Below are 15,268 nucleotides of genomic sequence, written 5' to 3'. Positions count from 1 at the left end.
CTGTTAAGTGGTATAGCCAGGATTCAAATACAGGCAGTCTGATACTGGAGCCTGTTGGTAAACCTTAAGGCAAATTATTTTCTTTCTACCAACGAATGGTCATCGTTAAGGACTGAATTGTGTTCCCCCAAAATTCGTATGTTGAAGTCCCAATCCCCAGTACCGCAAAACGTGACTATATTTGGAGACCGGACCTTTGAATAGGTGATTAAGTTAGAATAAGGTCACATGGGTGGGCTCTAATCCAATATGACTGGTGTCCTTATAAGAAGAGTCAGGACACAGACACACACAGACACAGACACACAGACGGCCGTCTATACGCCAACGAGAGAGGCTTCAGAAGAAACCAGCCCCGCCTACATCCTGACTTCGGATTTCTAGCCTTGATCTGTGAGAGAATAAATGCGGGGGTTTAAGCCCCAGCTCTGGCAGCCCTGCAAAGCTAACACAATCGTATCCTGAGTGCCTACCGAGCCGTGAAATGTTCTCCGAAAACGCAATTCCATAAAGGCTGTGCCACTTTCCGTCACTTGTGGACGTGTCACGTCACATTGAAAAGACTTCACGCTGCCGGTCATTCTGATCTCTCCTGGGACGTCACCATCCCTCAGCCACCCCTTGCTGGGTCTAGGCTACCACCTGCCCAGACCACGCCGCCGCCTTAACGCCTCCTTGAAGCTCCGTCCCCTGGCTGCCCGTGACCCTGCCGACTACGTTCTGCTCCTTGAGACGCCCCTCCTGGCTGCCCGCCCACCCTCCACAGCTGCTCCGCTCCTCGGGTCCTATACGACGGACATGTCCCCGGCGTCTACCCTTAGCCCGCACTCCACCCGGGGAACGTCCTTTCCAAGGCTTCCTGACTTCCGTCTCGAGCTCTGGCCTCTCACTCTGCACTCCCTGGGGGCTGGGCGGGCAGAGGGTGGATGCAGGGACAGAAGGACGGCTCAGTGGGCTCACCTTGCTCTCCAGCCGTCCTATCAGCCCCGCCAACCTGCTGACCTGGGCTTCCAGGCCCTCCTCCTTGGAGTCTGAGGTGACTGGGAAAGAGGAACAGAGATGCTGATGGGGGGGTGGGGCCAGGCCTAAGGTGGAGGGGAGCTCCCGGCCCTGCCCCGGGGCTGAGACCTGCCCCCAGCCCTCCCAGGCTCGGTCCCCATGGGAGGCCCAGGCCCCAGGTGGACCACTCTCAGGATTCCCCGCAGGACCCCCCAGCCAGTGCCCCCCACTCTGGGCCACTGCTCTCTCACCAAGCGGGAAGCCACTCCCTTGCTCCACGGCCGTGAGCTTGTGGTTGTGGGCGTAGAGGGGAGCGGAGCTTCCAGACCAGGTCTCCACCACGCTGTGGCTGGGTTTGCCGGGGTCCTGTCTGCACAGGAGTGGGGAAGCACACACTGTGAGGGGCTGCAGGGCCCTGGCCGCTTGTGGCAGCTTCGACAAAGATTAAGCCCCAACAGGGGCTGAAACGTGCACAGAGCTCACTCCGTGGAGCCCCGTCCCTGTGACGTGAACGTCACGGCCTTTGTTTCACAGAGGGGGACACCAGGCCCACTGGCCAAGGCCATGCTGCGAGCGGGGCCGGGTTGGGATCTGAACTCAGATCCTTTCCAGGAACCCAGACCCTGTTCCCGGGAGGTTTAGTTCCAGGGCCGGGCAAGGCTGAGCCAGGCCCCCAGCCTCCCCGCAGCCCACAGCTGCCCCTCTCCCTGGCCCTGCCGGCCTTGCTGGGAGCCGATTCAGTGTTCACTGTCCTCTGGGTGGGGGCCTGGGTTGGCTATCAAGCCCCCTGTCCAAACAAGGAAGCCTTAAGACACAGTCGAGAGCGGGCATCTGACAGGACAAAGATCAGGGATCCTGACCTCAGCCCGGCCCCATCCCCTGTCATGACACCACCCGCCACGCACACTACTGATGTGCACACACACGCACAGCACCCTGCATCCCTGACGTGCACACACAGCCCACCAAACACTGTGCCTGGCACGTAGTAGCGACTCAACAAATGCCCAAACCCCCACGTGCGAAAATGCTGGAAAACTCACCAGACATAAAAATACACCCAGACACACACATCCCCCCCCCCCCACACACACACACTCCTGTGTGCGTGGCCGACACGCCTGGTCCCCAGGGCTGCCTTGGTAATGTTCTGGAATTTGCCTCCTGTGAGCCTGAAAGCCCAGCAGCCTCTCCCTGTGCAGAGGGGCCAACCCCACCCCCCACAAGGGAGGAGAAAGGCTGGCAGAGTCCTTGAGGTGTCAATCGTGGCGCCTCAACAAACTCAGACCACGAGTGGGAAGAGTGGGAGTCCCCCAAGGGCGGCAGGGTCTGAACCAGTGGCTCGTGCCTGGGTCACGACGTCCCCAGGCCTGGGAAAGGGGATGCTCAGGGGACCTGCAGCTGAGAAGCTGAGATTTGGGCAGTTAGAGGTGGCAGTGCCGGTGAAGCAGATGTGTCTCTGCATCGCGACGTGCCACCCCTGCCAACAACACCCCAAAGTAAGCTTCCAAAAAGGGGGCGGGCAGGTGTAACAGCTGACACGTGACGGAACTGGCAAAGCGCAGGAAATCGGCTCTGAAAATCATGCAGCGGTCCTATCTGTTCTGCAGCAGGATAGAAACCGCAGGTTTTAAAATCAAGATAGTGATAAAAAAAAAAAGAAGAAAATCTATGTGACAATTTCCAGAGCTGAGGCTGTTAACCTTGGGAACCCTCAGAATCACAAGACTGATCAGCTATGCAGAGTCCTGGGCTCAGCTCCCAGGGACCCTAATCCAGCGGGCACGGCCGGAGCCCAGGAATCTGCATTGTGCATATCCTAGGTGACTGGGCTGCAGGTGCTCAGAGCAAAGGCATTTTGCGAACGGCATCACTGAGCAGCCTTTGCAGTCATATCTGACTGGGACAAGCCCCCCACCAACCAAAAAAACATGTACAAACCCCCAGGCCCAGCAACCAACATCCTGCTGTGCCGGGTCTCTGCCTGGGAAACTGCGGCAGAGGCTCAAGGCTCAGTATCGCTAGGGCATCTGGCAGCTGCCCCCGCCTGTTTCTATTTATTTATTTCCCCTTTGCCCCGGGCACATCAGCTCTTCATGGAAGAACAGGCACAGAGGAGTTGGCCGGAACTTGGGACAGCAAATGGGAGGGCTCGTGGCCCCCAGGGGCTGGCCCTGCCAGGCCGGAAGGAGACTGCTACCCTCCGGACCCCCATCTCACCGCCCCAACAGTGTCCCCCTGCAAAGAGGGGGGACCCCAGGTACTTTTCCATGGCTTCAAGGACCCACAAACAAGGCCTTAAATAACATTAACTAACACTGGGAGAAAACCACTCCATTTCACGGCTCTTTTGATCTTTCTGAGGTCATGCTTTGATGCTCCTGTTTTCAAGGCCCATCTACGATCTCACAGCCTCTCTTTTTGAACAAAGAGGGAGCAGGCCTCAGGGTCCAAGCTGACTGCGAGCACCAACAGCGCTTATTTTTACAATTTCTTCACTCACAGCATGTGATAACTTGTTTTCGAATGATGGTAATAGCCACAGAATGATGGTAATAGCCACAGAGTTTCTTAAATTTACTCCCAGGTTTTAAAAAATAAGTCAAACAATAGAATAGTTTTAGCTAAACAATAATGTGAGCAATATGGAAATGTGGCCAAATTGGTCAGAGTCTAGGAACTAGTCATAACTCTGTGAGGAGGCGGGTATATAATCGTCCCCACTTAAAGAGCTGGGGGGTGGTTCCCTGGTGGCACAGTGGTTGAGAGTCCGCCTGCTGATGCAGGGGACACGGGTTCGTGCCCCGGTCCAGGAAGATCCCACATGCCGTGGAGCAGCTGGGCCCGTGAGCCATGGCCGCTGAGCCTGTGCGTCCAGAGCCTGTGCTCCGCAACAGGAGAGGCCACAACACTGAGAGGCCTGCGTACCGCAAAAAAAAAAAAAAAAAAAAAAAAAAAAGAGCTGGGGAAGTGGAGACAGAGGAAGAGCAGCTTGCCCAAGGTCACCCAGCCCCCAAGCACACAAACGTCCCCACCAAGCAGCAGGTCAGCACACACACGGCCCACGCCCACAGGCCCCCACAAGGTCCCATCAACGCACCGGATCTGGATGGTCTGCTCTTCGATGGCCTCCACCGCACTCTCCACCGAGCTCAGCAGGGACTGGATCTGATTGGCTGTCTCCTTCAGGAGGAAGCGTGTCACAAACTGGTCCACGTTGCTCCCACCCTCATACACCTGTGGCAGGAAGGGGCACAGAGGGGAAAGGAGTTGCGGAGGGATCGTGGGTGGAGATCTGGTACAGTGGTGGGGGGACACCTAGGGTCAGTGTCTCTGCACTGGGATGGGGGTTATCACAGGGCTCCAGCATGAAGGGAGGGGTATGGACTCAAGAGACCAAGGTTTGAGCCCCGGCTTCACCAATTACTAGTACTGTGACCTCCACACCACAATAGAAATCACTGTAGTATCTATCTCATAACATTGTAGTAAGGACTGAATGAAAAAATTATATAAAATGCTCAGCACTGTGCCTGTCACATAGCAAATACTCAGTATACAGTAGCTGCTATGATGATGGTGATGATGGTGATGATGATGATGATGATGGTGGTGATGATGATGAGAAAGATGGTGGTGGGTCACTTCTGTTCAACATAGTATTGGAAGTCCTAGCCCCAGCAACCAGACAAGAAAAAGAAATAAAAGGTATCCAAATTGGAAGGGAAGAGGTAAAGCTGTCACTATATGCAGATGACATGATACGATAAATAGAAAATGCTAAGGACTCCACAGAAAAACTACTAGATCTAATAAATGAATTCAGTAAAGTAGCAGTATACAAGATTAACATTCGGAAATCAGTTGCATTTCTTTACACTAACAATGAAACATCAGAAAGGGAATGCAAAAAAACAATACCTTTTAAAATCGCACCAAAAAAAAAAAACCACCACCTAGGAATAAACCTGACCAAGGAGCTGAAAGACTTATATGCTGAGAACTATAAAACATTAATACAGGAAATTAAAGAGGATTCAAGGAAATGGAAAGATATCCCATGTTCTTAGATTAGAAGAATATTGTTAAAAATCACAAAACTACCCAAAGCAATCTACAGATTTAATGTGATCCCTATCAAATTACCCATGACATTTTTCACAGAACTAGGATAATCCAAACAGTTATATGGAACCATAAAAGACTCAGAATTGCCAAAGCAATCCTGAGGGGGGGGAAAAAAAAGAAAGCAGGAGGCATAACTCTCCCAGACTTCATACAATACCACAAAGCTACAGTAATCAAAACAATGTGGTACTGGTACAAAAACAGACACACAGATCAATGAAACAGAATAGATAGACCAGAAATAAACCCACACACCTATGGTCAATTAATCTTTGACAAAGGAAGCAGGAATATAAAATGGGAAAAAGACAGTCTCTTCAGCAAGTGGTGCTAGGAAAACTGGACAGCCACAGGTAAATCAATGAAATTAGAACACACCCTCACACCATGCACAAAAATAAGCTCAAAATGGCTTAAAGACTTAAACATAAGACATGACACCATAAAACTCCTAGAAGAGAACATAGGCAAAACATTCTCTGACATAAACTGTATCAATGTTTTCTTAGGTCAGTCTCCCAAAGCAACAGAAATAAAAACAAGAATAAACAAATGGGACCTAATCAAACTTACAAGCTTTGCACAACAAAGGAAACCATAAAAAAAAACACGAAAAGACAACCTACAGAATGGGAGAAAATATTTGCAAATGATGACACCGACAAGGGCATAATTTCCAAAATATACAAACAGCTCACACAACTCAATAACAAAAAAACAAACAACCCATCCAAAAATGGGCAGAGGATCTAAGTAGACATTTCTCCAAAAAAGACATACAATAGCCAAAAGGCACATGAAAAAATGCTCAACACTGCTAACTATTAGAGAAATGTAAATCAAAACGACAATGAGGTACCACCTCACACCCATCAGAATGGCCATCATTAAAAAGTCTACAAATGACAAATGCTGGAGAGGGTGTGGAGAAAAGGGAACCCTCCTACACTGTTGGTGGGAATGTAAGTTGGTACAGCCACTGTGGAAAACAGTATAGAGGTTCCTCAAAAAACTAAAAACAGAGTTACCATATGATCCAGCAATCCTACTCCTGGGCATATGTCCAGACAAAACTATAATTCAAAAAGATACATGCACCCCTATGTTCATAGCAGCACTATTCACAATAGCCAAGACATGGAAACCACCTAAATGTCCATAGACAGATGAATGGGTAAAGAAGATGTGGTATATATATATACAATGGAATACTACTCAGCCATAAAAAAACACAAAATAATGCCATTTGCAGCAACATGGATGCAACTAGAGATTACCATACTAAATGAAGTAAGTCAGAAAGAGAAAGACAAATACCATATGATATCACTTATATGTGGCATCTAAAATATGGCACAAATGAATGTACCTACAAAACAGAAACAGACTCATGGATATAGAGAACAGACTGGTGGTTGCCGAGGGGGAGGGGGAGTGGGGGAGGAATGGATTGGGAGTTTGGGATTAGCAGATGCAAAGTAGTATATATAGAATGGATAAACAACAAGGTCCTACTGTATAGAACAGGGAACTATATCCAACCTCCTGGGATAAACCATAATGGAAAAAAAAAAGCACGTATACATGTGTATAACTGAGTCACTTTGCTGTACAGCAGAAATTAACACAACATTGTAAATCAACTATACTTCAATAAAAAAATAAAAAATAACTAAATTATAAATAAAAAATGTAAAAAAAAGATGGTGGTAGTGATGATGGTTATGAAGATGATGATGAGGATGAGGAGGATGGTGGTGGTGATGGTTAGATGATGATGGTGATGGTGGTGGTAATGATGGTGGTGATGATGGTGAAGATGGTGGTAATGGTGGTGGTGATGGTTATGAAGAGGATGCTGATGCTGATGGTGATAGTGGTGATGATGGTGATGAAGATGGTGGTGGTAATGGTGGTGGTGATGGTTATGAAGATGGTGATGGTGTTCTTGATGTGATGTTGTTGTGGACAGGGATAAAGTATTAGGGAAGAAGAAGTCACAGCCTCCTTCCTTCCTTCCTCCTCCGAGGCGGATTCTTTGGGCCAAGCATGATGTCACACGCCTGCAGTCCAGCTTCCTGGGAGGCTGAGGCAGGAGGATCACTTGAGCCCAAGAGTTCCAGGCTGCAGTGCACGAGGCCCTAAGTTCAGCATCAATGTGGTGACCTCCCGAGAGCAGGGGACCACCAGGTTGCCTGTGGAGGCATGAACCAGCCCAGGTCAGAAAAGCAGCAGGTCAGAACTGTGCTAAGTAAGCTCACACACCTGCGGTCAATTAATCTTCGACAAAGGAGGCAAGAATATACAATGGGGAAAAAGTCTCTTCAGCAAGTGGTACTGGGAAAGCTGGACAGCTGCAGGCAAATCAGTGACGTTAGAACACACCCTAACACCATAAACAAGAATAAACTTAAAACGGCTTAAAGACCTAAACGTAAGACATGACACCATAAAACTCCTGGAAGAGAACATAGGCAAGACATTCTCTGACATAAAACATACCACTGCTTTCTTAGGTCAGTCTCTCAAGGCAATAGAAGTAAAAGCAAAAGTAAACAAATGGGACCTAATCAAACTTATAAGCTTTTGCATGGCAAAGGAAACCATAAAAAGAAGAAAAGAAAAGAAAAGACACTACAGACTGGGAGAAAACATTTGCAAACGATGTGACCAACAAGGGCTTAATTTCCAAAATATACAAACAGCCCATACAACTCAGTAACAAAAAAACAAACAACCCAATCGAAAAATGGGCAGAAGACCCAAATAGACATTTCTCCAGAGAAGACACAGAGATGACCAACAGGCACATGAAAAGATGCTCAACATCGAAAACTATCAGGGAAATGCAAATCAGAACTACAATGAGGTACCACCTCACCCCGGTCAGAATGGCCATCATTAAACAGTCTATAAACAACAAATGCTGGAGAGGGTGTGGAGAAAAGGGAACCCTCCTCCTCTGTTGGTGGGAATGTAAGTTGGTTCAGCCACTATGGAAAACAGTATGGAGGTTCCTCAGAAAACTAAAAACAGAACTACCATATGATCCAGCAATCCTACTCCTGGGCATATATCTGGACAAAACTATAATTCAAAAAGACACATGCACCCTTATGTTCATAGAAGCCCTGTTTACAATAGCTAAGACCTGGAAACAACCTAAATGTCCATCGACAGATGAATGGATAAAGAAGATGTGGTATATGTATATATACGATGGAATATTACTCCACCAAAAAAGAATGAAATAATGCCATTTGCAGAGATTATCTAGAGAGTATCATACTAAGTGAAGTAAGTCAGAAAGACAAATACCACCATATATCACTTATATGTGGAATCTATAATATGACATACATGATCTTATTTATGAAACAGAAACAAACAGACATAGAGAACAGACTTGTGATTGCCAAGGGGGAGGGGGTTGGGGGAGGGATGCAGTGGGAGTTTGGGGTTAGCAGATGCGAACTATTATACATAGAATGGATAAACAACAAGGTCCCACTATACAGCACAGGGAACTATATCCAATCTCCTGGGATAAACCATAATGGAAAAGAATATGAAAAAGAATATATATATATATAACTGTATATATATACATATACCTGAATCACTTTGCTGTACACCAGAAACAACTAACACAACTCTGTAAATCAACTATACTTCAATAAAAAAACAAAACAAAAAAACCCCCCAAAACCCGCCTGTGCTGATCAGTAGTGGCATCGCGCCTGGGAATAACCACAGCAGCCCAGCCTGGGCAACACAGCGAGATCCCATCTCTCTCGTTAAGGGAATTCTGCATCTCCTAAGTGTTCTGTATGTCCCCTAAATAAACAATAAACCTTTGCCTTTAAAAATAAAAAGGTGGGGGCTTCCCTGGTGGCGCAGTGGTTGGGAGTCCGCCTGCCTATGCAGGGGACGCAGGTTCGTGCCCCGGTCCAGGAAGATCCCACATGCCGCGGAGCGGCTGGGCCCGTGAGCCATGGCCACTGAGCCTGCACGTCCGGAGCCTGTGCTCCGCGACGGGAGAGGCCACAGCAGTGAGAGGCCCGCGTACCGCCAAAAAAATTAAATAAATAAACAATAAAAAGGTGAATTCTTTCATGCTGCCTCTCTGAGGAGTGACAGGAGGGAATCCAAAGCAGCCAGAGTAAACTGTCTCCCCAAAGAAAGGGCCTGAAATACTCTCAGTTGCATGGGTGGATCTCAGAATCACTATGATGCCAGGCACAAAAAAGTACTTACAGTATGATTATATTTATATACAGTCTTAGAAATGCAAACTAATCTGTAGTGACAAAAACCACAAATAAGTGGTTGTCTGATCCCAGGGCAAAGGGAATAATGGACTGAAAATGAGGCATGAGGAAATATTGGGAAGTGATAGAAAAGTTCCATATCTTGATTGTGGTGTGGTTTTCAGTTGTATATATCTGTCAAAATGTATCAAATTATATACCTTAAATGGGTACAGTTTATCATACATATATTACACCTCAAGAATATTGATTTTTTAAAAGATACACTTTTCACCAAAAGTAGTCAACTCTTTAAAAGATATCAACAAAAAGACAAACAACGAAGTCAATCATCTCCCTGTGCTGTGCGGCTGCTTCCCACTAGCTGTCTATTTTACATTTGGTGGTGTATGTATGGTCCATGCCACTCTCTCACTTCATCCCCGCCATTGTAAAGCAATTATATCCCAATAAAGATGTTAAAAAAAAAAAGACAAAATGTCAAAAATTTAAGTTGAGTAAGGAAAAACTCATTTTCTTCTGATAAATAGTAGTTATTAGAAACCTGATTAGAATTAAAATGTTGATTTTAGAAATGTTAACTGGATTACTCCATTTACAGGAATAAACTCTTTTCAGAAAATATTTCTCCAACTTATTCATTAGTGCCTAAAATTAAAATTTGCAATAAACTCTTAAAATGGTTCAGCCAAAAAAAAAAAAAAAAAAAAGAAAGTGCCTGAGACTCAGTCCCCAGAGGGAGGGGACGAGACGGAAGTCTGGGGGGAAAGGGGGGGGTGCTTAGAGGCCACAAGAAGAGGAACTCTGGGGCATAAGATGAACAGAGTCTTCCACAGAGTTTGCTCTGTGATGTGAAACCATTTCCCCTTTTGTCAAAGAGTCTGCAGCGGAGACACTGCTCAAGGTTCCTGGATCCCGTTGAGTTTCTTTTGGCTTCAGAAGACTTGAGTGGGAGGGAGAAGGCTCTGGCTTAGCCAGGTCACTCCAGGATGACAATGATCAAAATGACACTGTGCTGGGAAGCTGGTCCCTCAAGCCCTGTGCTGCTCTCTGGCCTCTACCAAGACCCTACCTCCTGAGCCACCTGCCCCGGCACCGTGGAATTCTGCCCAGTCCCCGGCCAGGCAAGGGCTCTCAAGAAAAGAAAATCTAAACCATCCATCACTCTGACTGGGAATTAATTAGCAACAATTGCACAAGGGAACCACGGCTAGAGACAGAGAGACTGAGAAATGAAGCCCAGGGCGGGGAGAAGGGGAACACGGCTGTGGGTGGAGAGGGGCCGAGAGGAGAGGTGCACGCAGATGGGGAAGTGTGGAGATGGACCTCCTGCGCCACCCGTCAGACCAGGCACGCCGACGGCAGGCCCCGACGGGGAAGGAGCCGACGGCAGAAAGCATGCCAGGTTCCGGCAGCCTAATGCACTGCAGTGATCAATTATCCTTCCTAGCAGACAGCTGAACTCACATGCAATCCAGTGATGGATGGGCTCTGGACAAACGAATGACCCCAAAGAACAGGAAGACATAACGAGATAAAAACAAAACAAAACAAAAACTGAACAGAGAAAGGCTGCTAGAAGCCATCAAGCAGAAAAACGAGCTCAAGTGAGTATGTTAAAAGCACCCAGATAAGTGGCTCAGGGTGCAGTCAGGGATCAATAAGTGTAACTGGTTAGTTGAATTAAAAAAATGACAAAATTTTCAAAAGAGTAAAAAGGCAGCTTGTACAGTTCTGGCCTCCACTACGACTGATGCCTCAGCTGAGAGGCCAGCTCCACAGATTTCAGAGGGAAGGAGTCAGAGCTGGGAATTCCACAATATGTGGACAAGTTATTCACATGCAGGGTAACAGGGAGACCTTCAGAAATCTGCAGATCTCTGAAAGTTTATCAAATGAGCACCTTTCCGGCAAAGAATGCCTAGGAATGTCTCCCAAATCTTCTAGGGCTGAATCACAGAAAAATATTCTTGAATAGGGAAGTTGTGGAAAAAAAGTGAGGGTGATCACCCGAATGAAAATGAAGGTTACAGAGGTTAGGAAGTAAAAACATTGATCACTAATAGTTACATTTTAATCACACTGGACTAAGGGAATAAAGAGTGTCAAAGTATGGAAAAAGAGCCAATCATCTCAAAAATTGTTTTAATTTGACAAGAGGGCATAGAAAGTGTTATTAGCCAGGTATAAAAACAGGATTAAGAGTGTTAACAATGTATGTTTTAGAAGTCCCTAGTAAAATGAAAACTAGACTGTTTACCTTTGAAATCATAATCAATGCTATAAACAAAGCAGACTACCAAAAGGTAAAATGTCAAAAAAGAAGAAGGATCATTAAAAAATGGGAAGCATATAAGATTATGACAGCAGCCAGGCCAGACAGATCATAATAATAAAGAAAATCAGCTTAAATTGCCCCACGTAAAGACACAGTCCCAGATTTGACTAAACGAGGTCCATCTGGAAGCATATATAAAGCAAAAGAGCGCCAAAGGGTTTGCAAAGAAAAGCCTGTGCAAAGATTCTGCTACCAAATTTGATCGGATGACTAGGACAAGCTGCAATATCACGATCAAGGTAGAATTTAATGGGAAAGTATTACATAAGATTAAAAGGGTAAGAATAAATGACAGAAGGCGTAATGCATTACAAGGACATGACATTATTAAATCTTCGTGCATTATTAAATCTTTGTGCAATGGGACAGGATATTGCTACAAGTACGGCTATGTGGGGTTAGATGAATATAACCACTTCATAAGGCAATTCTACTTTATATCAAGAGCCTTAGACTGCCCAGTAATTCTCTACTTTTGATAATCTATTAAGAAATAATGCAGGGCTTCCCTGGTGGCGCAGTGGTTGAGGGTCCGCCTGTCGATGCGGGGGACACGGGTTCGTGCCCCGGTCCGGGAGGATCCCACATGCCGCGGAGCGGCTGGGTCCGTGAGCCATGGCCGCTGAGCCTGTGCGTCTGGAGCCTGTGCTCCGCAACGGGAGAGGCCACAGCAGTGAGAGGCCCGCGTACCGCAAAAAAAAAAAAAAAAAAAAAAGAAATAATGCAAAATGTGGACAATCACTGATGTCCCAAGGTTAGTGTTAATTGATAATAGCAAAAACCTGGAAATAATCTAACATTCCCAAGAACAGAGAAATAGTATGTAAATTTAAGTAAGAATATTTAAAATGATACTTTTAAACAGTTTTATTAACATGGGAAAGGTGTTTGTTAAAATGTTAGGTGAAAAAAGGCAGAAATTTTTTGTATACAGAATGATTTTAAGTGTATTAGAGAAATACCCATAGAAAAAAGGCTCAATGGTAATAAAGTGGTAACAGTGGTTAGAGATAGTGGGAATTAGAAGTGATTTGAAATTTTTCTTTATATTTTTCTCTACTTCCTAAATTTTGAATATTGAATATGTACCATTTAGGTAACAAAAGTATTACAACAAGGTCTATAGGCGTCAAATGGCGCAGCTAAATAAACAGGAAGGAAATATTAGAATTTTAAAGATTAAATGTCAAAACACAATTTAGTGTGAGAAATTAGTTCACCAAGTGTCCCATAGGACAGATAAATTAGAAATAATAAATGTCTATTGTAAAGGGCATTACTGGGAAAATGTGAAAGTCTTTTAAATGGGCAAGAAAGATTACTGGTTCCTTGTCTAATACACCCTTCTAGGTTATCTAGGTCTTTCCTTGTTTGGGAGCTACTTTTAACACTCTAGCATGTAGGACTTCCCTGGTGGTGAAGTGGTTAAGAATCCACCTGCCAATGCAGGGGACACGGGTTCAAGCCCTGGTCCAGGAAGATACCACATGCTGCGGAGCAACTAAGCCTGTGCGCCACAGCTACTGAGCCTGTGCTTTAGAGCCCGCGAGACACAACGACTGAGCCCACACACTGCAACTACTGAAGTCCATGCACCTAGAGCCCGTGCTCTACAACAAGAGAAGCCACTGCAACGAGGAGTAGCCCCTGCTCGCTGCAACTAGAGAAAGGCTGCGTGCAGCAATGAAGACCCCATGCAGCCAAAAAATAAATAAAATTTAAAAACAACAAAAAAACTCTAGCAGGTAAAAACGTGACAAAAATGCAAATAATTCTCATCCACAGAAATGCATATGAATTTTGTCTGGCAGAATTCAACGGACTACTGTCCTGTGGACAGTGACCAATTTTGCATTTATTCACAGATTCATGTCAGAATTCCTGGTTGCCTATATACATGGCAAATGTTCTTTGAATTTTCCTTGGAGACAGTGTAACATCTTACTGGTTCTCAAATTAAGGAGTTAAATAAAATCTTTCACATGTGTATACTTTATATGAGACAACTTTACCTTTTTACAAAGTTGTCTTTTAACAACATATATTTCACAACAAAGAAGGGATAGCTATTTTCAGATTTTATACTCTGAAAGTATGATCCACATCTTCTTCCCAAGTATCCATGGGAGAATTATAAAAACAAAATAATATGGGACTTCCCTGGTGGCGCAGTGGATAAGATTCCACGCTCCCAATGCAGGGGGCTGGGTTTGAGCCCTGGTCAGGGAAGTAGATCCCACATGCATGCAGCAAGAGTTCGCATGCCACAACTAAGGAGCCTGCCTGCTGCAACTAAGACCCCGCACAACCAAATTAAAACAAAAAAATTTTTTAAATCAAAATAATATGCAATGAAGAAATCTCAAAAAAATTTAAAAAGATAGAACACAAACTACTGGTTACTTGGTTTTATCCTAATACCATGAAATGAGAAATGAGTGAGGACATAACAAACTATCAGAGAATATTGAGAGGAAATATTAATCCTATATACTAAAATCTATCATTGCAGTGAAAGTATCATTCAAAGGTAGATTTCTAAAATTTCAAACTTTATTATCCAAAAAAATTTAAGCATTCCTTTTCACATATGAAAAAGTATAGCAACAACAATAAACCTAAGGAAATAGGTGGTAGGAAATAATAATGATAAAAACTATAAATACAGTAGATTCAGTAGTAGATACAGAATTAATATTGCCAAAATGAGCATACTACCCAAGGCAATCTACAGATTCAATCCAATCCCTATCAAATTACCAATGGTATTTTTCACAGAACTAGGACAAAAAATTTCAAAATTTGTATGGAAACACAAAAGACCCCGAATAGCCAAAGCAGTCCTGAGAAAGAAAAACAGAGCTGGAGGAATCAGGCTCCTTGACTTCAGAATATACTACACAAAGCTACAGTCATCAAAACAGTACGGTACTGGCACAAAAACAGAAATATAGGGCTTTCCTGGTGGCGCATTGGTTGGGAGTCTGCCTGCTGATGCAGGGGACGTGGGTTCATGCCCCGGTCCGGGAGGATCCCGCATGTTGCGGAACGGCTGGGCCCGTGGGCCATGGCTGCTGGGCCTGCGCAGCAGCAGAGGCCACAGCAGTGAGAGGCCCGCGTACCACAAAAACAAACAAACAAACAAACAGAAACAGAAATATAGATCAATGGAACATGATAGAAAGCTCAGAAATAAACCCACTCATCTATGGTCACCTAATCTACGACAAAGGAGGTAAGAATATACAAATGGAGAAAAGAGAGTCTCTTCAATAAGTGGTGCCAGGAAAACTGGACAGCAGTTTAAAAGAATGAAATTAGGACACTCTCTAACACCATACACAAAAATAAACTCAAAATGGATTAAAGACCTACATGTAAGGCCAGACACTATAAAACTCTTAGAGGAAAACATAGGCAGAACACTCTTTGACATAAATCACAGCAATATCTTTTTTTATCCACCTCCTAGAGTAATGAAAGTAAAACCAAAAATAAACAAATGGGACCTAATTAAACTTAAAAGCTTCTG

The 15,268-nt window shown here is 45.0% G+C and overlaps 1 protein-coding gene across 3 annotated transcripts in view; it reads right to left on the bottom strand.

Annotated features, from left to right (window-relative positions):
- NECAB2 (N-terminal EF-hand calcium binding protein 2) overlaps positions 1-15,268 on the bottom strand; it is a 40,959-nt gene that overhangs the window by 6,839 nt on the left and 18,852 nt on the right. For all 3 annotated transcript variants that reach the window (XM_060084136.1, XM_060084138.1, XM_060084137.1), the window contains 3 exons: positions 4,100-4,236; positions 1,251-1,369; positions 961-1,040 (listed from right to left, as the gene is read on the bottom strand). In XM_060084136.1, coding sequence (XP_059940119.1) covers positions 961-1,040; positions 1,251-1,369; positions 4,100-4,236 — 336 coding nt within the window. The remainder of the gene's footprint in view (positions 1-960; positions 1,041-1,250; positions 1,370-4,099; positions 4,237-15,268) is intronic.

This window comes from Mesoplodon densirostris, chromosome 19, assembly GCF_025265405.1.
Source record: "Mesoplodon densirostris isolate mMesDen1 chromosome 19, mMesDen1 primary haplotype, whole genome shotgun sequence".
NCBI lineage: Eukaryota > Metazoa > Chordata > Mammalia > Artiodactyla > Ziphiidae > Mesoplodon > Mesoplodon densirostris.
This window is presented reverse-complemented; position numbering and strand designations above follow the sequence as displayed.